This window comes from Pimephales promelas, chromosome 6 (assembly GCF_988280905.1).
Source record: "Pimephales promelas chromosome 6, fPimPro1.hap1.1, whole genome shotgun sequence".
Classification (NCBI taxonomy): Eukaryota; Metazoa; Chordata; class Actinopteri; order Cypriniformes; family Leuciscidae; genus Pimephales; species Pimephales promelas.
The window spans coordinates 15,697,255-15,721,094 of record NC_142774.1 but is presented as its reverse complement, the minus strand read 5'-3'; the positions used below and the strand labels follow the sequence as shown (position 1 = coordinate 15,721,094).

Sequence of the window (23,840 nt, the reverse complement as noted above, 5' to 3'; positions counted from 1 at the left end):
TGTAATTTTGCCTGCATTTTTTTTCTTCTGTATATTATTTTTTTTCTGTACACCACTTTGATTTGGAGGACAAATGTTTTTTCCAATGTTTAAATAATTATAATATTATCATAACTGTTTCACTGCTCTTATTTTTTCAAAGAAATAATAACAAGAATATTATACTATTAAGATTCTCTTTCTTTTGATGAGTTATGGTATCATGACAGTTCTTGACACCACTTTTTTTTTTTTTTTTTTACTTTATGACAGAGAAATATTCAAATGAATTTAACTTAACCTGTTCATCATACAAGGTGTATTCAAGCCATTGTATGGATGAATTGCATGTATGCTTTTAATAATGTTTAAAGTAGATTTTTAAACTATAAATAAATTATTTTGGACCAAAAATAATTTAACTGACACTTAAATTTGTATTTTATTGATTTATTACATTTTCTTATATGTCTTATTTAGTTGGTTTTAAACTTATCAGTGTTCTTCTTGCTTGACTCTGGTTCTGCTGAATGTTCACGGTTCACTGGCACAGTTCTCTGGAAGATCTTGTGTTCCGCCTGTGTCGCTGTACCCACGTAAGATGATCCATGTGACAGGTTAGCCGGGGCTGTCTTCTGCTAGTAAACATACACATGCACACACTATCTGTGTAATTTGAGCTGTGAGTGCTTTGTTTTGAAGCGGGGCCTTTGTGTTGGTTTAACTTCAGGAGAGGAAGAAAGCTAAAGATGTTAATTAAATGACTTGTTCTGTCACACACTCCTTCTGACACATTTTTTTCCCCCCTTTTATTGTTTAATCCTGATTCTATATTGCAACCAGAATGTTCTGCTGAATGAAACAGTCTCAGCCTGAGACTGTTGAGCTTTCCTATCTCAACTTAATATGGGTGACATGGTGCTCGGATGATACTTCACTGGAAAATTTAGGTCACGTCACACAATTAGGTCTATCATGCTGATCAGTTGTTGAGTGTCATGTTGTGTGTGTGTTTGGTTTGACGTGGCGGGGCTGTTGCCGTGCAGTGGGGTGATATCCAGAGGGCCAGAGCTTGGCTCTCTAACAAAGAGAACTCTGTGGATGGAAAAACAGCTGAGAGGGGGTGAGAGAGGGGGTAAAGTACAGCATTGTGAATCCCCTCCAAACCTGATGGTAAAAAATAAACAACAACACAGATTGAGCATTCCTGGCAGTCTGGTGGCTTAATTACAGAAGCCAGTGAATTTATTTATTTTTCCGGGTACATTTTTTTTTTTTTTTTTTTAAGAGAGTGTGGTCTGTTGATGTTTAAGGGCATATCTAAGAAAAACTTATTTCATGTATTTCAGATTTTTTTTTATATTGTACTTGGTCGATCAAGCACTTTTTCTGCACCGCTAATTGATTAACTAGTCAAAACACCTTTTGAACTAATTTTCTTTTGCTCCTTTGACTGTCATTTTTAATAATTAAATATACTTTACTTTATTACTATATAAAGCAATCAATAGCTTATTTATTTGACTGAAAGGACTCAATGCGTAATTCAAGAGTAGTATTTTATTAATAATTTATTAAAATTATTTTTTAACTTTATCTAACTTTTTCTCATGGCTGATCATTACCTGCTTTCAGCATAATTATTTATTCTATCCATATTTCTTTGTGAATCACACTTCCGTCTTTTTACACTTCCTTTATTCCCCCCACCTGATGAATTTAACCTCTCCTTCTTGTGATTCCTTTCATTTTCACACAACGTTGCCCTCTTTTGTTTTGTTTCCACCATGTTTTACATCCACCCATCTGATTCATGTAGGCTAGTTCTCAAAGACCTCATCACTTTTTCACAATATGTGACCTTTTGAACTCTGGTTTATGTAAAACATGCATTTGCATTTTCCCATCATTTGAAATGAGGGGAAAAAAACATATTTTATCATCACTTAAATGCATATTTAAGCTGTAATTGACAATTTCCTCTTTTAGCATAAGTGCTTTGCAAGCTTTTGTGTGGTGTTATATTAAAATATGTCTGCAGAGAGTTTAGCCAGTATCTCCAGGCAGAGTTTTGTGTGGATTCTTGCCAGACTGAGTCGGTCAGATCCCACGGTCGCCACTGCATGCGGCTAGATCAACAGGATCAGGTGTCACAAAAAGACCTATAATGACTTTTAGGACTGAAGCATTTCACAATGCTTTTCCTGCAGTTAGTTGGTGTTCATTTGGTACAGTTCTCATATTATAAATTTGCTTAAAAACATGCTTATTCTAGAGAGACCAGTCTGAAGAACTGTAGATTTGTAGATTTGTACTGTAGTTTGTAGATGGTGGATATGTTAATCAGTCTATAAACTTCCTGTTCATCTGTTTGATACATGTATGGTCAGTAGGAGGAGGAAACAAAACAAAAGAGTGGTAAAAATCACAAAGTTCAATATGGCCACTGAAAAATGAAAGTTATGAGTTAAAATACTGTAGCCTTTTTGATTTACAGTTATGGATTTAGCAGACCCATTTATCTGAAACGTTACTAGGATGGCTGTTGATTGAACTGACTTGCCTCAATGGTACATATTAGTGAAATCGGTCAGGAGAATCATTCAATGGCTTCTCCATCCAGACATGGTAGTACATGCAGCGTAATTGAAATGGTTCTCTTCTCTCCTTTCAGGCATGGAAGAAGCGATGGTTTGTTCTGCGCAGTGGGAGGCTGACAGGAGACCCAGACGTGCTGGAATATTACAAGAATGACCATGCCAAGAAGCCCATCCGCGTGATCGATCTGAACCTGTGCGAGCAGGTGGACGCCGGTCTTACCTTCAACAAGAAGGACCTGGAGCACAGCTTCATCTTTGACATCAAGACTATCGACCGGATCTTTTACCTGGTGGCAGACACTGAAGAGGAGATGAACAAGTGGGTGCGCTGCATCTGTGATATCTGTGGCTTCAACCCCACTGATACGGAAGGTAAATCATGCCAAATGCAAACACACATCAGAGATATCTAGGGATTAGAATTATGAGGATTTTAATAATGATTTCAAACAGTTTTATTTAACAATTCTTTTGTACTTTTGAGGAAGATATGTATATACAACATGACATCATGACTTTTGCGTAAACAAACATGCTTTCAAGTCAAGTGGTGTGTTATCTATACGCATTTTCAGCTATTCACTTGTATGCTTGCATGTCTACGCCGTTAAATGTCCGAGTGATTCCGCGTGTATGTACTTGCCGTTAAATGTCCGAGTGAAACGAAGCAAAATGGTATTGGTATAACCCCAGTGACGGGTAGGTTTAGGGATGGGGTTGGGGTAGGTCCTATATTTATATATACAGTAATGTAACGTTACGTCAACGGCGTTCATAAACACACTGAAAAGCGATTATGCGTGTTGATAGCACGCCAAAAATGGAAATACAAATTGGCGTGTCATACATACGCCATTTCATGAGATCAGTCGGGTATGTATATAAAAAAAAAATATATAAAACTGCTAACTGCAAACTATTGCAAGTTTTGCTGTAAGAAACATATCATAATAACATCAACATAAATTTTGAACACAAATTTACTTAGTGCAGCTTTAACAGTTGCATGATGGGTTCATCTTTTCACTTTTTTTTGAGTGTGTGGTTGCAGCAATCAAAATCTAAATTTTAATAATGTGAATATTGACAAAATACAATTAATTTGGCCAGTGAAAATAACTAAAAATATTTTTCAAAAGAAAAATCTTATTGATTGATTGATTGCACTCCTAGGCCCTTCTGGCATAATGGTCATTAACCTTAATGCTGATCGAAATCGAATTGCCAAAGCCTGAAGTGTCCCCCTAAAATTGATTCATTGTAGCACCTCAGGTCTCCATCAGCTCAGCTGTATTGATCTCAGATGCTGTCAGTTTACAGTGGCCTTCTTTAGAAGTGATTTTTTTGAATGCTGTTGTTGTAAATTATGCTCTTGTTGGTTTTCTACTAAGGAAGTGCTAATATTTTAGCTACTGGTTCAGAAAACATTTATGGATGTACATCTGTCCTTCACCGTTTTGTGAACTTCTACTTGTTTCAAGGATAGAGTCGAGAGAAGACAGGACATTTTGGACAGAAGGAGACACAAGTGTAACGATACATAAAAATGAATTCTATGATAAAAGCGATAGAATTATTGCCCTCAACTATGTCTGTTTGTTTGGTGAGCATTATTTGTGCCTGTGCTCCTCCTTTTGAAGTCTGAATTTTTAAAGCTTTCTCTCAGGGTGTCTTTATGCAAATTGGAAATACTTTTATATATAAGACCACAACCGTAAGGTGCAAGTTACTGCTATACAGTGCACATGACTCTTGACATGAACTCTTTAACAGCATCAGGATCAAATTATGTTGTGGTTGTTGTTGAGACAGCCTAGATTTAGTTTTGTTGCAGCGATTGTGTACACTTTTATGGCCTGCTATTTATTCTTTTCAATGCATGTTCATGAAATGTGTGTAAATTACAGATAAATTAAAGTGGAAATGAAACAGTCAGTCAAGTTTACAATATTTAGTAAACTGATTTCCACTTTAACAAATATATATATATATATATATATATATATATATATATATAACAAACACAATTAATGTAACCATTTAAAAAAAAATGGGATGTTTTGCTATAGCTTTTGGAGCAATGGCGCTGCCATCTTGCAGTACCATAGAGACCAGAGCGTGACGTCACAGGGTTGGTTGTCTAAGCTGATGCAAATAGATATAGTAAGTTTTTTGAGTGAAAAAACTTTGCACCATGTACACCCAGCTTAATAAGCATTTCTTTACTTTTTGAACACACTGTTGTTCTCAAATGGAGGAAGACAAACTTGAAAGGACTGTTGAGCACATAGTAATTCATTGCTTACGCATTTGAGCCGATACAGCAATGTGACGTCAATTTGCCATTTCTATAATTCAAAGTGACATCAAAAACGACAAATCCCTTTACTGTAAGGCTATAAATGTAATAATAATGTTTCTCTCTTTCATTCACTCTGATAAACAGTTTAAATCAGTGCATTGATGGAGTGCTTTTTTCTCTGCACTGTAAAAACATTTTTTTTTAATGATTTAAAACAAATTTTCACATCGTTTGCCAAATCACATACAGTGGGAAGAACAAGTATTTGATACACTGCCGATTTTACAAAGCATGAAGAAGTCTGCAATTATATCATAGCAACTGTGAGTGACAGAATCTAAAACAGAAATCCAGAAAATAACATTGTATTATTTTTAAGTAATTCATTTGCATTTTATTGCATGACATAAGTATTTGATACATCAGAAAAGCAGACCTTAATATTTGGTACAGAAACCTTTTTTTGCAATTAAAGAGATCATATGTTTCCTGTAGTTCTTGACCAGGTTTGCACACACTGCAGCTGGGATTTTGGACCACTCCTCCATACAGACCTTCTCCAGATCCTTCAGGTTTCAGGGCTGTCGCTTGGCAATACAGACTTTCAACTCTCTCCAAAGATCTTCTATTGGGTTCAGTTCTGGAGACTAGCTAGGCCACTCCAGAACCTTGAGATGCTTCTTACGGAGCCACTCCTTAGTTGCCATGGCTGTGTATTTTGGGTCGTTGCCATGCTGGAAGACCCAACCACGACCCGTCTTCAATGCTTTCACTGAGGTAAAGAGGTTGCGATACATGGCCCCATCCATCCTCCCCTCAATGCGGTTCATTCGCCCTGTCCCCTTTGCAGAAATCATCCCAAAGAATGTTTTGAATGAAGTTTCCACCTCCATGCTTCACGGTTGGGATGGTATTCTTGGGGTTGTACTTATCCTTCTTCCTCCAAACATGGCAAGTGGAGTTTAGACCGAAAAGCTCTATTTTTGTCTCATCAGACCACATGACCTTCTCCCATTCATCCTCTGGATCATCCAGATGGTCATTGGCAAACTTCAGATGGGCCTGGACATGCGCTGGCTTGAGCAGGGGAACCTTGCATGCGCTGCAGGATTTTAATCCATGACGGCGTGGTGTTACTAATGTTTTTTGTTTTTTTTTTGAGACTGTGGTCCCAGCTCTCAGCTGGCCATTGGCTATTGATCGGGTCCTGCCGTGTAGTTCTGGGCTGATCCCTGACCTTCCTCACGAGGTGAGATGTTGCATGGAGCCCCAGACCGAGGGAGATTGACCATCATCTTGAACTTCTTCCATTTTCTAATGATTGTGCCACCTGTTGTTGCCTTCTCACCAAGCTGCTTGCCTATTGTCCTGTAGCCCATCCCAGCCTTGTGCAGGTCTACAATTTGATCCCTGATGTCCTTACACAGCTCTCTGGTCTGGTCTGCTTAAGATCGGCTCGTGCTGCATTGGTCCAAACTGATAAACGGTCTGTCAATCACACAATAACGAGTCAAGTCAAATTCGTTCCACTTACATTATATTTGCCATTTGATGTTGGGCAATGTTGTGGTCACACCAGTGTCTCTTACATTATGAGTGTGCTTGCCACGCACCTACATTTGAAATCACAAAATTTTGGTCTGCAGGAAAAATGGTCCAACGAACTGTCCAACAACGAAAAAATGCCTACTGAAAACCGAACCGAAAGCCGAACGGTTCAATACGAATACGTGCATCATTACACCCATAATATATATATATACTTAAATAATGTTGAAAATGTGAGGCACATGCTCTTTTTTGCTATATTGACAATATGTCAAATTTAAGAAATGCCCAAAAAGTTACAGATATTTAATTTTGTCTATTTTGAGACACACAGGGTTTGCCAATATTAGCCACCAACACTAAACAGGGTACTGAGATTGCAAATATTTAGGGGGGTTTTCCAGGGCTTGGATGATTCAGCAGCTAGCCTGACAAACAAGAGCGGGAGGGGGAGAAGAATGAGGGAAGGAGGAAAATGGGAAAAAAAGTTAAGAGACAGAAAGAGACAAAGTGGCCCTGACAGCCTTGAGCTGCCTGCACTTAGAGAGAGTCAAATCCAACCCAGTGAGTGGGTGTGTGTGTGGGTGTCAATGTGTGTGTGCGCACAAGTGGTGTGTTTGTGTGCGTTTAACTGAAAGCAGAGTTTGAAGAGAGACTTGTACAAAAACATGCACAACCACCCTGTCAGCTGCACTCCAATGACCTTGAGAGTAGGCTGTTCAAAGAGAGATGGAAATAAAAATAAGAAGTCAGCGATAAAGAAAAGCTCTTTTTATAAGAACAGACAAAAAGCTTCACAAGTTATCCTAGATGGCACATAAAAACTGAGACTCCATCATGGATTAATGGCGCTTTCTCATTAGCGTCTTGTATTCAGGGTTCCTCTCTACGCAGTTCGCCACGTTCACATGGCCTGTGTAGGATGCCAGCCTTAACCTTTATCAGTTCCTTCACAAAAACATGTAGTTCTTCTCTGCTCTCGATTTTAATCTTATCTTCAATATACCATATCTAAATATGTGGGCATAATTCTCTCGAATGGCCCATATAACCTATTTGACTAGGACTTGTTTCCAGGTATGACTAAAAATGTGCTTTTCACTTTCATTTATATTTTGATTTTATTACCTAAAGGATTATTAGGAACATCTGTTCAATTTCACATTAATGCAATTGACCCAATTCTCACGCCACACCCCCATTTTCTCATGCTGAAGTGTCAACCCAGTTGGCCAAATGCTTAAAAATGAGCTTATCTATAGATCTACCAGTTGAGCCACTTGTGATCGACTAGTTATGTGGCAAATTAGTTAAAATATCCTGTAATCTAGAGCGAGCGTGCATACGAGACAGATGCTATGCTCAAAACCACATGCGCGCACAACAAAGAGGTAAGCGATCGAGAGACCTTGCGTGTGCAGACAGCGCCCCACCCCATTACTTTTTTTTTCAATAAGTAAACCCTTTATTGTAAGTAACAATAACATGCATAAACAATATTCTCTCAAAACTACAAACATGTACATACATGTTGCTCACATATTATGGTACCCCTGTTTGTGCTAAATATTTCACCTTTGTCATTAATGTTTATAAGCAACTAAAAAAAGGACAAATATCAAAACACAAATGTCAAAACACCTCAAAGACCCCAAAAACACTTTATACCCCAGAGGGTTTATGTCATATAAAACTTGGTAACAAATGTCTCCATATTTTTCAGTTGAATTTGTAATTATGATATATTCTATAAATATTCCAGAAAACAGAAGGCATTTTATATATATATATATATATATATATATATATATATATATATACACACACATATACTCAACCACACATCTGAGTTTCATTTGATCTTTTTGCACGTAGCTCACCAGATGTCAGCCCGTGGTGACCCTTTCACAATACTAATCTTTTTTGTTACAGGGATGTTTTCAGCAAAAGCTTTTGATTAAAGCAGTGTTATCCTTAGTTTGATCTAATCTTAAGTGCATCTCAAAGCTTGTGATCTCCTAAAGTGTAAAGCCCAATGTTAATCTCTCCCCTCTGTTCTTTCTAAAGACTCTACAAAGGTCTCTCACCAAGTAAATGTTCCAGGGGGTCTGGTGGTGGATATGGCCCCTAGTGGAGGGCCAGGAGGAGCCTTAGGGGCTTCTGCACTGGCCAACCTGCCTCCTCCCTACCAGCCTGTCAGCATTAGACCCCACGGGTCCTCTTCCAGTATGGATGAGCCTCAGGACTACCTTTGGCTACTTAACTGTGAGAGCAAGAAACCTGAGCCTAACAGGTAAGACTGGAAACACATCACATTGCATCACAGATGTGTATTGGTTATTTTAGAATGCGGCTCCTCCAATAATTTGTAATGTAGGTCTGTTACTGTTTTGAGTTTGTTTTTAAACCAAGTGTTATGTAATGTGAATGCCGCCCACCTCTACTAAGAGGTTTCTTGGTCCATTCAGGTGCTATGGGTGAAAATCTGGATATAAGGGGCTCATTGTGTGTATTTGTGTGTGGTGTGTAGTCCAGTCGCTCCTCTTTCTCTAGGGGAGGAGGAGCAGGAATACCTGCTTTTGGAGGAGTGTGAGAGCCGGAGCGCTGCTCCTGACAGTCAGTGAGTGAAGAGCATCAGTGTGAAGAATACACTACTAAACCACACATATTTGGCCAGCAGCCTGCATACTTATTATAATAAGTTACTAAAACAAATATTTTCCTGAGCAAAAAAGGTTGATATTTGTGTATGCATAGTTTTAACTGGGACTTGTGTGAAATGTGATGTGCATGGTTGTGTTTGGCACTAACTTTGCCAGTTCTAGCTGTATATCTAGAAGCTTCAGAGTTTCCGCTTGAAAAAAAAAGGTGAGGTTTCGTTTTACGGACATTTTGATGCTATGCCGGTCAAATATCGCCTCTTAGCCTGCCTCATGTTTTCCTCAACTTGACTATGTAACTTAAAAAATGACATAATCAGGCCTATCTTTCAAATAGACGAAAAAAACATCAACAACATGAATGCCCGATTTTTTTACTATGGTTTCACACACATTCACTTTTTGAAACATTGAGGCACGAATGTACCTAATACAAATAAATAAAACACTTCCAGTTAACTAGCAGATCATTCATTTAGTTCGCTATTAAATAAGAGATCTAGAGATCAAATATGAGAAACCATATGACACGTTTCCACTCGGAGGAAAAACACTCGACTGTACCAGTCGTTGTTATATTATTCATTTACTACAAGTATGCTGATAGTTCAGGCACACATTTATTTTCCAGTTTGTTCTTTGCAATGTTAATAAAATGTATTGTACGTTAATTATTTATGGGTCATTACTTTGTACTTTTAAAGCAAAATATTTAGTGTCACACACACACACACACACACACAAGAATCAGATAATCACTTTCGCATCGAATCGCATCCCGAATGGAATCGTGAGGTGCCTAGAGATTTCCACCCCTACATTTTAGTCCTATTTATTAAATTCGTATTGTGTCATTATTACGCAATTTGTAATCGAACAATTTGACCAGAGAGATTTAATTTTGTCGGACATTAAATTTTTTTCCCGATTACCGGACAACGGAAACCCTAACTTCGAAGTACTTGATAACAATTGCTTAAGCGATTGGTTAAACCATCTGTGGTAAAATATTGTGTAATGATCGTTAAACTGGATATTTGACCATTGTCCCTGGTTACTGGCAATAGTCTATGGCACTCGACTAGTTTGGTCTTCAATGATACTGTCGTCTATACTATTATAATACTAATGCATTAAGTAGTTGTTTAGCTTGCGTTGGTTTTGCTGTTCTTCATGGACTGTACAGATGCCACAGTGGTGTTAGATGCTGCACTGCCATCTATCGCTGTGGATTAGCATGATTGTCTGAGTTTTATGTAAATTACACTGATAGTAGTGAGTTTTAGAGAGTGTTCTGTTCTATAATTAATTCCCTTTACCTGTCCAACAAAAAATAATTAACATGGGCATCACTGCTTTGGATTTTCTCCGTCATAAAGTCTTTCCACTTCCTGTATGCCGTACGTCTTTCCCTGTCTTTCTTTATTTTGGCTTCAGACCTTTTCAGCATCTTTGGCTGTACAGGTACTGATTCTCAACTGGTTAGACATGACAAAAGGTGTGTACCATTATGTAATTTTCACTTTTCAAGGCAGCAAGCAGCCAATGAGTGTGACTATTCCTTTCAACGTTTAGTGAAACAGCAGGTCGCACCATTTCGTCATTGCAATACGTTGAGGGGGGTGATCTGCTACATATATAACTATTTAGAAAGTGTTTGTAGGTGACAGTCTTTCTCATTTGAATATACACCATTCAAGTGCCTTTTCACAAAAATCACTTTTTATTTTTTGTGTAAACTTTTTTTTTTAAATTTAGCACCAAACTATTGAATGCACCTTTAAATGCCAAGTTGTTGTTTAATAAGTTGCATAATATAGTCACCTCGTCATTATTTCAAAATAAAACCATTTTAGGATTTATCTATTATGCAGTAATGGCTGTCTGACTGTACATTATACATTTTAAATGCCTTGTTACTTCAAACTGAGATTTGTATATTGAAGTTAAGTCTAATGTGAATTGCTATTTTCATAACGAAGAAAGTTATTTTCAGGCAGCATGTTGACATGAATAGCGTGGTATGTGTTTGATGAGGTGTTTTCATCTTTGCAAGTTTGTTGTAATATATATTCAGTTTGTGTTATTTTACTGACAGTCGGTATCTTTGCAGGGCCCATGGCGACTGCTCCAAGTCTACCTCTTCTGAACCCGACTGTAATGACAACATCCCTTCCCACTACACGCCCACCTCCACCTTTTCTAAGCACGCCTCGATCAATGGTTTCTTTCCTACCCAGCATACCCTCTATGATTCTCCTCCTTCGCGCGGGCAGTCGTCGTCGGCCGACTCGCAGGGCCCGTACCACCTGCCCCGAACTTACTCTCAGGACACTGTGCTGCTGCCGCCGAAGTTGGCATCCTCCCCTCCCGCTCCTGACAGTGAGCCTGTTGAACTATATGTCTTTAACACGCCTGGTCGGAAACCCTCTTTAGAGGCCCAGTTACGGAACTTGTCGGTCAGCTATGATATTCCACCCACACCTGGAAGCAACTGCACCTACCAGGTTCCCCGTACAGTCGGGGTGGAGGCTGTTTCAGGGGCCTCAGACGTGGTACCCCCCCCTCGCCCGCCCAAGCCTTCACTGACTACTGGATCAGTCCCACCTGAGCGGTCGCCCACGGAAACGTATGCGGTGCCACGGTCGGTGTCTGAGACGGATGGGAATTACTGTGTGCCGTCTAGTGCGGGAGGGAACAAAGCACTAAGAAGCAACACCATTGGTACAATGGATTCTTCACGCCTGCGTATAGGTGAGGTGATATGAAAAGGTTAAACCAAATGTTCAGTAACAATATAAGCTACAAATCTACAGAAGTCTTAATTATGATTGCAAAACTTTGGCTTCTAGATAACGTGCATATGTGTAACAGCAGTATATTAAATACTGACTCCATGCAGAACTTTATAATGGTTGTGAGTAAATGGAGTAGGTTTTTTAAATAAATAAACACTTATTACAATAAATACTTGTTTCAATACATTTCTGTTTGAAATAAATGTTGTTCCATTGAACTCTCCATTAAAGAATCCCAAAAAAATCAGTTTCCACTAAAATATTAAGTATCACTTAATTAAATTAATAGTAATATGAAATGTTCCAGCATATTAGAGAATGGTTTCTGAAGGATCATTCATGTGACACTGAAGACTGGATTAATGGCTGCAGAAAATTCAACTTAACCATCACAGGAATATATTTTGAAAAGTATTAATATAAAACTATAAATTGTAATACTATAGGCTGTACTCAACCAAAGAAAATCTTGGTCAACTGTAGTCCTGAAATTTTCGACTAAAAATTATGTTAAAAAAATTGTTGGGATGTAGACATTTGGCCCACTGCTTAATATGAGGTTAACACCCACTATATCACACAGGGATGGGGATCTACCCGCACAGTAATCTCAAAAATTACAAGTTCCTGTCCTCCTTTCCTGTTCTGTGTGTTTTTTAGAAAGGATATGGAACTTCAATTCATAATTTGTTTGTTTATCGGCGGTAAAGAAACTCTTCTGCATGATTGTCGTGTGTATTTCAATTAGCGTCAAGGCAATGTTTTCCCCCACGGGCTAAATTCAAATGACATGACAGGACGTTCCCGGGGGCGTTCCCAAAAAACCGTCTATATGAACAGACTATAGATTTTAACGTTTCTCTTAATAAACACAAAAGGCATGTCCTTTAATAATAATAAAGAATATTTATTAAACAAACCAGATCAAGAGCAGTCAAACTAAATAAAGTTCATTACTGAATATGCCAATTTTGATATGTTCATAGCCTAACGTTACTCAAAACAAACAGGGCAACCTAAGCAGGAACAAATTATGTACATATCCTATATTGGATATTATCATCCAATAGTGTAAATTGCGGCAGCAGCTTCAGGTTGGTAGTCAAAGACATTGTTGTTTTTCTGTACCGTTACTTCCAGGGTTCTTCCAACTGGAGCGTCACTTTCGATTTCAAAATGGCAGCTGTGTGAAATCAGCGTATAGCCTTATACTTATACTTGTATAGCATAGGAGAGCATAGGGGTACTCTGAAAACACCTCCGTTAGCAGTTAGTGCTTTTCACCTGATAAAATGAGCGCGCCAAAAAAAATAAAAAATAGACCAATCAGAATTTTGGTCGAACCAGAACATATCCACTGGGACAGTAACGTACAGCCCTAACTATTTCGAATTTTGATCAAAGAAATGCAGCCTTGGTGAGAATACTGTAAGAGAGCGACCCCAAACCTCAGAATGCTTGTGTATAATAATGTAAATATTTCGGACTGTAAGGCATTTTGCATTGTAGTCATTGATTTTACTACAGGTTTGTTCTGTCATATCTGTTTGACAGATATGTGTTAAGCATCAAAGCAGATAAAGAATCAATGTACAAGTTTTTTTATAGCTTCTTGTATATTTGTTTTCTTACAGTTGTCCATAATGTACTGTGAATATCTTTATTTTGGGATCCTACATATTAATTATTGTATCATCATTGCCTTGCAAATCAGTATCTCAGGATATTTTAATAGAAGGTAATCAAGCTGTCTGTACTGCAGCAACGGAGTCATGTAGTCATGAGGCGGCCCTCTAGTGTTGTTTAGTGGTATTGCATTGTGGTATTGTATTACATCTTGTTTACACACACTCACTTCTTCACAGAAGCCTCCATAATAACGCACAACCAGATACCAATAACTATGTATGTATGCATGTATGTTTGGGGGACAGTAATACATTTTTTTTTTTTTAATAAATTAATATTTGTATACAGCAAGGATGCATTAAGTTGACCAAAAGTGACAGTATAGACTTTCACATTGTTAAAAAAAAATTATAAGAATAAGAAATGTTTCTTGTGCAGCAAATCAGCATATTAAAAGGATTATAAATGATCATTTTACTCTGAAGACTGGAGTAATGATGCTGATAATTCAGCATTGCCATTAGAGAAATAAACTTAATTTTAAATTGTATTAAATAGAAATCAGTTCTTCAAAATTGTAATAATACACATTATAACTATACTGTTTTACTATATTTTTGATCAATAAATGCAGCCTTGGTGAGCATAAAAGGGCCAATGACTTTTTTTTTTTTTTTGACAGTGTTCAGTTATTTTCTATTTATTTCACAGATTACGGATCTCAAGACTGCTATGATATACCCCGTCCCTTCCCCCAAGACAAAAGTTGTTCGTTTGAATTTAATGAAAGCATGAGCAACTATTTTGTAAGTTTTCTTACTTAATACATTTTCTATTTATCTATTCTAAAATGCTATGTCACATCTTTCAAGAGTCTCAATTATCCCTAACAGTTTCTTCCCTGTTCTTTGACCCATGCAGAAGAATAAAGGCATGATGCCAGTAGGAGGTGTTTCCACTGAGGAGATGGATGAGAACTATGTGCCCATGAGCGTCCACTCTTCGTCACATCACCGCTCCGGCAGCCTATCAGAACCCATTCAGGAGCCCAACTACGTGCCCATGACACCAGGCACAGTGGAGTTTTCCTCTCTCGGAAAACAGGTGCCCCCTCCAGCCCACATGGGCTTCCGTTCCAGCCCCAAGACCCCGCCACGCAGACCAATGCACATAACTGAATGCCAACCGCCACCTGTAGACCGCAACCTCAAACCTGACCGTAAAGGTGAGCCCTGAGGTTTGTTTCTTTTGTGGTGGGTGATATAACTGTGTGAATGTGCTTGCATCTCTTCAGCACAGCAACTCTCATCAACACATTTCTCACTAACAGGTGCCGGCCCATGCTTATGAAACCTCCCGTCCGCTTCTGAAACTAACGTTGATTGTGATCTCAGACTGCTCGTTGTCACACGGACATAACTCACATTTAGTTCGCCATGCGAACTAGTCTGCACTGCAGTTTCAGTGGCCTTTGCCTTTTAATCGTTAGCATGTGACCTCACAAATGAAAGAAGCTATTGTCCACAGACTCAGAGCATTGGGTGTGAGGGAGCCTGTCTGCGCTGTTAGCCTGGAGCGGTCACCTCTGTCCCCATTGTGCCTTAGTGAAAGACCTCTTTGATGGCCAGACCTGCGAGGGGAATTTCAATCTCGTCTGAGAGAAAAAGGGGACGTGCTGAAAGTTGCACAAGCAGGCCCGAAACATCAGCAGCCAGCTGGGACAGCACTATTGATCCTAACATTAATGGCAGCAGCTCTCTGCGCTCATTCGTGTTACTGTTTCTGAGAGCTGACTAATGCAAGAGGCAGCAACTTGCATGCAGAGATGCACCGCACAGCCATAACTATGCTTACACCAAGTATATTAACAGGTTTGGTTATTTCAGAGACACCTTTGCCTAGCAGGTGCATAATATCAAACAGCAATGCAATGTTCCTGAAAATGTAATTAGATATACTTACTCATAAACTACCATGAAAACACATTTGCCAATTAAATAGCTTGATGTGTTTGAAGAAGGTCTTGTGACGTTACCGGTACTTCAAGTCATGTGACTAAATAAGTAGCGCAGATGATTGGCTAATATTACCTCTGACGATCTGTCACTCAGACATAAGGCATCTGCCATCGATCAGTGGCACACCTGAAGCGTGCTCTAAACCTTCAAGACAAGACAATACATTTAAAGATGCAGTATGCAATTTTTTTTCAAAGTTGTGGTTAAACACTCTTGATAATAGAGTGCCGAAGTGATGACGTCACTTTTACTCGGAAGCTAGCGGCGCATGGGTTCCCTCGATCAAAAAGCTATGCATTTTCCCCATAGACTTTTGGAAAATCGCAAAAAATAATAAGATCTGTGTTTAACAAAGAGTTGTGATCCTTACACGTTTTGTCTATCAAGATAATCTTTACAAGTGAATCCAAAATGTATACAAATTTAAGCCTATATAAAGTTTTTAAAAAACACAATCAGACACAATAAAGTTTAAAAAAAACACAATCTGGTTATAACTGTGTGTTCTATGTCATAGATCAAAACGTGAAAATGTTTAGAGGCTTTGTTCACCACAGACCTTATTTCAGGGTGTTCTGACAATTCATGCTACCCATCGAGATTTGCTACTTACCGGTTATGCGCATGTGCAGACTCCGTTTTTTTATTTTTTTATTTTTTTTTTACAAGAGGTACATTTTCCTGTTATAATGTATAATTTCCCTTTAAAAAATGCTTACTATCATATGAATATTTGTACGGTCAGCCAGCTGAAAAGGAATAACTGAAAGTTTCAGTTACTATGAGGAAAGATGCTTTGACAAGTCAAAGATGAATATTTTATGATAATTTTTAATTTTTACACCGTTTTAAAAATAAAAACAGTAGTCTACAGTATACAGCTGCTACTCATATCTTAGAATTATATTATAATTCTATTTCATACGACTTTAATCGGCATTCTGTGATCAATTCGCGCTACGGTAGCATTTTTCGACAAGGCAGCAAAAATTGGCAGAACAGAACCAGGAGTGCTAAAATGCTAACTCACTTCCGCGTTTTGGTCTACAGTGTGACGTCGTAACTTTGGCACTCTATTGAAATCAAACCAAACAAACACCCCCCTTACTTCATTGCTCCGACCCCATAGTGCACAAACACGCAATGCAAGTTCAGCAGCACACACACTCAAAAGCAATATTTCACACGTACGGAGCAGAAACAACGCAGCCTCGGCATCCGTTCTCAGGCCTTCCCGCTTTGGTCTCTCCAGCACTGGAAAGCTTGTCTAATATTAACGCGGGTTCTAAAGATCTTGCCTGATCATAACCCTTAATTTTCTGGTAGACTTTCTCTTTTTTTAATGTCTTTCTCTCTCTTCAAATCTCCCTCTTGCTCACTCTCTCTCCTCCCCCCATCATAAGTGGACACGGCCCCTATGCACTTGCTCAGTGCAATGCACTTTCAACAGCGTTGTTGCAAAATAGCTTACTGCACCTTTAATAAAAGACCCCAAATGCCATTTCTTTACTCATGACCATTTTATCCTTTTGAATGGATGGAAAGTTGCGTCATTTGCAATTTTTTCCATATTAAATTTTAATTTAATTTTTTTTTTTTTTTTGTTGGCGTAAATTACATTCCAACTATGCATGGAAACAAAGCTACTACAACATAATGCCAATGGTTTTAAATTGAAATGTTCAACAAGTGCATACTGGTATGATGCTAGGTTGTCCACACACATTTGGCCTAGTAGTGAAAAACTGAAAAATCAGTTTTGAAATTTTCTTTAAACATGGGCCAAGCACAATTTTCACTGTTCTCTCATCCTTCTCAAATGTTGTAAAAGGAGTCCTTTCTGCTGCTCTTCAGGCCACAGCTTATTCTGTTTATGTATTTGCAAGCTTTTGCTGAACATGGTGTGATTCAAATGGCTTTGGTGGCATTTCATTGGCAGTTGTTGTATACTTTGTGTATTAGCGTGTTTGTCTTTGCTCATTGTCCTTATCGTGGCTATTCTATATTAGCTTTCTGGCTAAATTCAAATTTTAGTGTCTGTTCCGTCTGGGCTCTCCTTTTATCTGACCTTTTACCTGAATATTCACATCTCCTTCAATCTTGGAAATTAATTCTTCTTTTGTTTTTGGTCTGTTTAATTGTGGCCATCATCACTGTTGACTTTTGGTGTTTTCTTGTGGCATGTACATGCGTACAGCAGAACAAAAATGTTGGATTTAATTTTTCTAAAATTGCAAAGACATTACTGAACCCTTCTGTCTGGCTGAGGCTGAGCCACATGCTGGCGTGTCGTCGGTTGGTGTGAATGCTTTACTCACCCACGTGTGTCTGTTTAACCCTGTGCATGTCTCGCCCAAGTCCGTCTTTGTGGGAAAGCCTTGTTTGTCGCATGTCTTAAATGCATGAAGAGTTGTTGCCATGGCAGCAGCCCAACACGTATTTGTGCGGGAAAAGAGAAGAGGCCAGGTGACGGAGGTGGCCGTGATTGTGCTAAATTGCATGGGTGTGAAGTTTAGAAGAAAACACAGGACCGATTTCTCTAAAGAAGACATGTAACAAAGAAGTTTTCTCTCACCAATTCAGGTCAGAGCCCTAAAATAAACAGAGCAGTCGGTCTTGAGCGAACCGACTCCCAAACCATAGGTGAATTCTCAAGACGGCGTAAGGGTACGTACCTCGACAGAATGCTACTTTCATTGTCTGCGGTGTTTTTTTGTTTTGTTTTGTTTTTGAAGGTTCCAGCAAGCTCTAACAACACAATGTATAATAGAAAAAATACAGCAAAAGAATATGGTTATCTCTCTTGTAGGTAGCTGTTAAAATTGTATGTGTGTGTGTGTGTACACATGATACCTGCTATTGAAACACATTAAGGACTTATCACATATTTTAGCAAATATTTACTTTGGCTGTTATTCACACCTTTATAGAATAAAAATCACTTTACAGGTTATTCTTTCATACAGAGACCATCCCAGACAGCAAACTGACATTGAATCAACGTGGAAACGACGTCTCTCCTGACATTGAAACAACGTTGATTTGCTCATCGAATTAACGTTGAACCAACGTCAGACGCGGCATTCTTCAAAGCTAAATGAAATCGAAAATTGGTTTGCTTTCATAACGTTGAAACAACGCGTTGATTTCAAGTTGATTTTCCGTTAGTTTTGAAAGAATGACGCATCTGACGTTGGTTCAACGTTAATTCGATGAGCAAAACAATGTCAGATCAACGTTGTTTCGATGTCATATTTCCACGTTGATTCAATGTCAGTTTGCTATCTGGGATATTTAAGCACCTTGTGCTACTGTAAGAAAAATTTGACAGTTCATTGTAAAAATGGCTTCCAATCCCAAAGACTGTGTAAACATAGTCTATCACACAAACACACATAGCTTAAAGGATTAGTTCACTTTTGAAAAAAACTTTTGCTGATAATTTACTCACCCCCATGTCATCCAAGATGTCCATGTCTTTCTTTCCTCAGTCGAAAAGAAATTAAGGTTTTTGATGAAAACATTCCAGGATTTTTCTCCATATAATGGACTTACATGGGAACCAGACGGTCCGAGGTCCAAACGACAGTTAACAACAGTTTCAGATGCAGCTTCAAATGTCTTTAAACGACACCAGACGATGAATAAGGGTCTTATCATGTGAAACGATCGGTTATTTCAAAGCTTATTCCAAAAATGTCACTTTTCTAAGGACAAATGCAAGCCTTGCTCTATTCTGTGAGGCGCGTTTGTAACGTCACGCAATACATAATTACGTTCAAAAGGTCATGGACGACGTAGCCAGAAGTACAGAGTCAGAGTGTTTACAAGTTGAAAGCATAGGTTGAACGTGAAAACTAACTCAAACGCCGTTTACAAAAAAGGAATTAAAAGGTAAAACAACGATGTCGGACGATTTTGATTCTGTACTTCCGGCTACGTCGCCCGTGACCTTTTGAACGTAATTACGTATTACGTGACGTTGCAAACGCGCCTCACAGAATAGAGCAAGGCTAGCATTTGTCCTTAGAAAAGTTAAATTTTTGGAATAAGTTTTGAAATAACCGATCGTTTCGCATGATAAGACCCTTATTCATCGTCTGGTGTCGTTTAAAGACATTTGAAGCTGCATCTGAAACTGTTGTTAACTGTCGTTTGGACCTTGGACCGTCTGGTTCCCATGTAAATCCATTATATGGAGAAAAATCCTGGAATGTTTTCATCAAAAACCTTAATTTCTTTTTGACTGAGGAAAGAAAGACATGGACATCTTGGATGACATGGGGGGTGAGTAAATTATCAGCAAAAGTTTTTTCAAAAGTGAACTAATCCTTTAACTACCTACAGTGTGTGAAGGAGCTTCGTTTTCATAGTTACTACTGTTGTCTATCCGTTGCATTTGTCTGTTGTGTGCACAGGTTCCAGTCCATCTGAAGGCTTTTGGGTTTGTTTTTTTAAATGGTTGGTCTGCTGGTTATTAAGCAAATGAATTTGTAATAGTTGAGGTTTCTAGGTTTTGGTTGAGTGATGCTTGTTGTGTCTGGGAGGAAAGCTAACACTCTTGATACCGCAGGTAAAGCTAACTGATTAAACACTCAATCATCAGAGTCTCTACAAACACCTTTCACTTTTAAAACCGCTCACTGACCCCACGAGTCATAAACATCTTAAACACTTAACCAACACATTTGCAGAAGCATTTTTGAGTCATTGACAAGAGCTGGCAGTGGGCGGATGAATCCTATCATGACTAATAGTCTAAAGAGCAATTCAGGTGTCTGGTTAGAATTTTGGGAGCTTCCTGATGCTGCTTCATTTAATGGAATCAGGATATATCTGCCATCAGGGTGTCCAAAGATACACTACCGTTCAAAAGTTTGGGGTTAGTAAGAATCATTTGTCTCTTATGCTCAAGATACTGTAAAAACAATAAAACACTCATATAAATGAATCACCATCTAGTGTTCTCAAGCCACATTATGTGCCCAAAAAGTTTACTTAGGGCCTTGAGATGCATACCAGTCTGTGCTCTCTTCCCTCACACACTGGCACCAGCTGGTGTGCGTTTCAGCCAACTACAGCTCTTCAGTTGCCAGTTTGGGCGCTTCTCAGCTCAGCAAAGTGTCGGGCCAGCTGTGATGATAACTGAATCAGATGCTTCTTATATGAGAGAAAATGCAGAAAAGAGGATGTGTTTGATTATCACTCGTTTTAACCTTTATTTAGCTGTGGTCTGGCTTTTCCCTCAGAAGAAAAAAATGGAGTGAAACAAACATGTCCCACTGAGGAAAGGGTACTAATTTTATAACAGATACCTTCTACTGGTTAAACACTCACTATTAGCTGCATGTGGATTCCTCACATATATTTCATATTTTAATAGCATTTGTATATATTACAATTAAGCATTATTTATTCTTTCAAACAACCTGAACCCTCATAAATGACTTAAATTAGTTAATTATTTAAATACTTAAATATTTATAACTAATGTTAAGTATCTTGTCCCATGGAATTCACTGCAACCATATATGTTTGAGTGTTTCTTTGAAGAATGTATGCACAGATTATTTGTTCTGCTTGTTTAACCCTTTTCCCGCCAGCACTTTATTTATTTTATTTATTTTTGTAATAAATATATTCCGCCACCAGAAAACTTTCATGCCCCCCAGAATATCTTGTTGTCTGAGTATCTGAACATGCAATCTATCAAAAGGTATTCTACCTTTCATGCATTGTTGTTTTTTTTTTTTTTTTTTTTTTTTTTTTTTTTGTCAACACTTGAATGTGGGTAACAAAAAGCTGAACAAAAACAAAATTTTGCTTTGTCAAATACTGCAACATGTGTTTAAGCAATGCTTCAACCACCTGTTTCTGCTTCTTTTTGTCTGTGTTTTGATGATGCATTATAGTGCCCTCTAACGGATAACATTGAAAACATAGATAACAGTAAAATTCCATCAATGGCAGGGAAGCACCGTCTCTAAAATGACGGAAAATTCCGTTAATTAGGCCGAACCTTTTGTTGGTATTATGTCATCTGAACATTTTTCAGAATTAAACTGGTGTTTTTTCTTGCAGTTAAGCCAGCCCCTTTGGAGATCAAGCCTTTACCTGAGTGGGAAGAGTATACGGCACCGGTCCGTTCCCCCGTGACCAGATCCTTCACGAGGGAGTAAGTGTTGGGCATGTTTCCTCTGAAACAGATCAGCAATTAAGCATGGTTCTGCATGGCCTCCACGCAACAGACACCACAGGCTAAATAACTAATCATTCATGCATTCTTGTAGTCTTGTCCTAACATGCCATTATAGTAAAATAGTAGTCATGATTATAAGTTATTGGACTGTCATCGCTACCTAGCAACACATTATAATTAAAGTGGTAATGATGACAGTCAAATGATGCCATGAATTGTGTTCTTTATTTATTGAGTTAATACATTGATGTAGGTGCTACGTGACTCATGTGTCTGAAAGGCTGTTGAAAGTGTGTGTGTGGATTTCTGTGTTTGCCAGTGTGTTTTGGGTTCCTCAATATCAGCTAAAGAGCTCAGAACATGCGTTAATCCAGACAGCTAGAGTTTGTGTTGCTGTTCTTTGTGTGTGTGTGTGTGTGTGTGTGTGAGAGAGAGAGAGCGGGCGGCAATGTAAATGTTGTCTTGCTGCTCAGCCCCTCTAGGTGTACCACGGCCCCCAGACCGTCCTCGGGGCATAGCACTGCCTCCAGCAGCGACTCTGACGACTGTGATGAGAATTATGTAACCATGCAACACGCTAATATGTCTTCAGATGAAACAGTATGTAAAAAAACAAAACAAAACAAAAAAACACCATTGCAATTTTTCCACAAAAATATACATTTATTGCTTTCAGAATTGGAATATATTCAGTGTGTATATATATAAAAACTAAAATTTTAGAAATTGTGTGTATATATGTGTATATATATATATATATATATATATATAAAAAAATTAGAAGTTGTGTATATATGTATATAAAAAAACTACAATTTTAGACTAAAGTTTGGGGTCGGTATGTTTTTTAAAATAAGTCTCTTTTTACAAAAGATCATTTATTTGATCAAAGATACAGTAAAAACAGCAAAATTGTAAAATATTGATAATACTAATATTAATATTGTTTTCTGTTTGAAAGAGCCATTTCATGATGCATGATACTAGTATCGATACTGTGCACATGTACTTGTACCATTACTAGAGCTGGATTATTAATCAAAATGAAACCACACGTGATTTGGCAAAGGCTGTGATTATTTTCTGCGCAGCTTGTCAGTGCAGCACGGCTGATCGGTAGTAAATGCTGCTCTATCTGAAAGCCAGAGGGCGCTCTTGTGCAGACACCTCATATATGCCCCGCCACAGAAGTAGACAGCACATGTCATTTAAACAGAAGTTTAAAATGCTTTGATTCATTAAATGTTGTCTTTTGTTGGACAAGAGGTTCATAAATGCTTATGTTTGGAAAAATGTTTAATATGTGTTGCTTTTTCAAATGTTATAAGCGACTCAAACTACTAGCTTTGGTTTCAGATGGAGCAGCATGTACTACAGATCACAAAGCCATACGTCACTGACAAGCTACGCTTTCAAAATATTCATAATCGCAATAATCCAAATCAGTTAAGCGCGATTTCCATGTTAATTGCGATTAATTGTGCAGCCCTAACTTGTACTCATTAAAATGCTCTGATATCAACAAACGATACCACGCAGTGTGTTCAGTACAGTGCTTGCGACAAAGAAACACTGACAACAGAGCAAACGGAGAGCAAAATGGATATATCAAAGAAGGATGTCTGTGAAATAAATATATTAAATTAATAGAATGATAAACAAATTCGATATTTCCCTATATACCTGCTGTGATTGAGCAAGCTTGTCGAGCACACATCCTTTTTTTCACTGGCATTGCTGGAAAGTTTGTGGTTCAGTCAGATATGACAATAGCAAAGAAAGTAAAATAAGGAGCATATTACTAACAGTATCTAACAGTAAAGAGAGGGAGAGAGCTAGCACTTTTGTAGCATACTCTTGATTGTTGATCATTCACTCAGCAGACATGCATTATTTTATTAAAACTAAGTTATATGTGTAAAGACATGAACTGTTACGTGATTTGTGTGTAATGAATGGCTCCCTACATTTCCATAAAGGCACTATAGTAATCACATGACGTTTTCAAGTGGTTTTCTGTGCGCAAACATCCGAAGCACGCACACAGAATGCTGCCTCTCAGACAGCACGCGAATAGCCTATTAAATAGTTTCCTACACATTCACAC

General features: G+C 38.2%; 1 protein-coding gene and 1 pseudogene across 9 annotated transcripts in view; one reads left to right on the top strand and one right to left on the bottom strand.

Annotated features, from left to right (window-relative positions):
* Positions 1 to 23,840, top strand: part of gab1 (GRB2 associated binding protein 1) — an 81,298-nt gene that overhangs the window by 50,280 nt on the left and 7,178 nt on the right. For 6 of the 9 annotated variants that reach the window (XM_039649559.2, XM_089132156.1, XM_039649563.2 and 3 more), the window contains 8 exons: positions 2,654 to 2,951; positions 8,497 to 8,722; positions 11,203 to 11,843; positions 14,228 to 14,322; positions 14,438 to 14,741; positions 18,118 to 18,201; positions 21,616 to 21,709; positions 22,207 to 22,333. In XM_039649559.2, coding sequence (XP_039505493.1) covers positions 2,654 to 2,951; positions 8,497 to 8,722; positions 11,203 to 11,843; positions 14,228 to 14,322; positions 14,438 to 14,741; positions 18,118 to 18,201; positions 21,616 to 21,709; positions 22,207 to 22,333 — 1,869 coding nt within the window. The remainder of the gene's footprint in view (positions 1 to 2,653; positions 2,952 to 8,496; positions 8,723 to 11,202; positions 11,844 to 14,227; positions 14,323 to 14,437; positions 14,742 to 18,117; positions 18,202 to 21,615; positions 21,710 to 22,206; positions 22,334 to 23,840) is intronic. The other 3 variants (XM_089132159.1, XM_039649564.2, XM_039649562.2) reach the window with 2 other exon arrangements.
* Positions 5,308 to 7,631, bottom strand: LOC148978515 (uncharacterized; annotated as a pseudogene).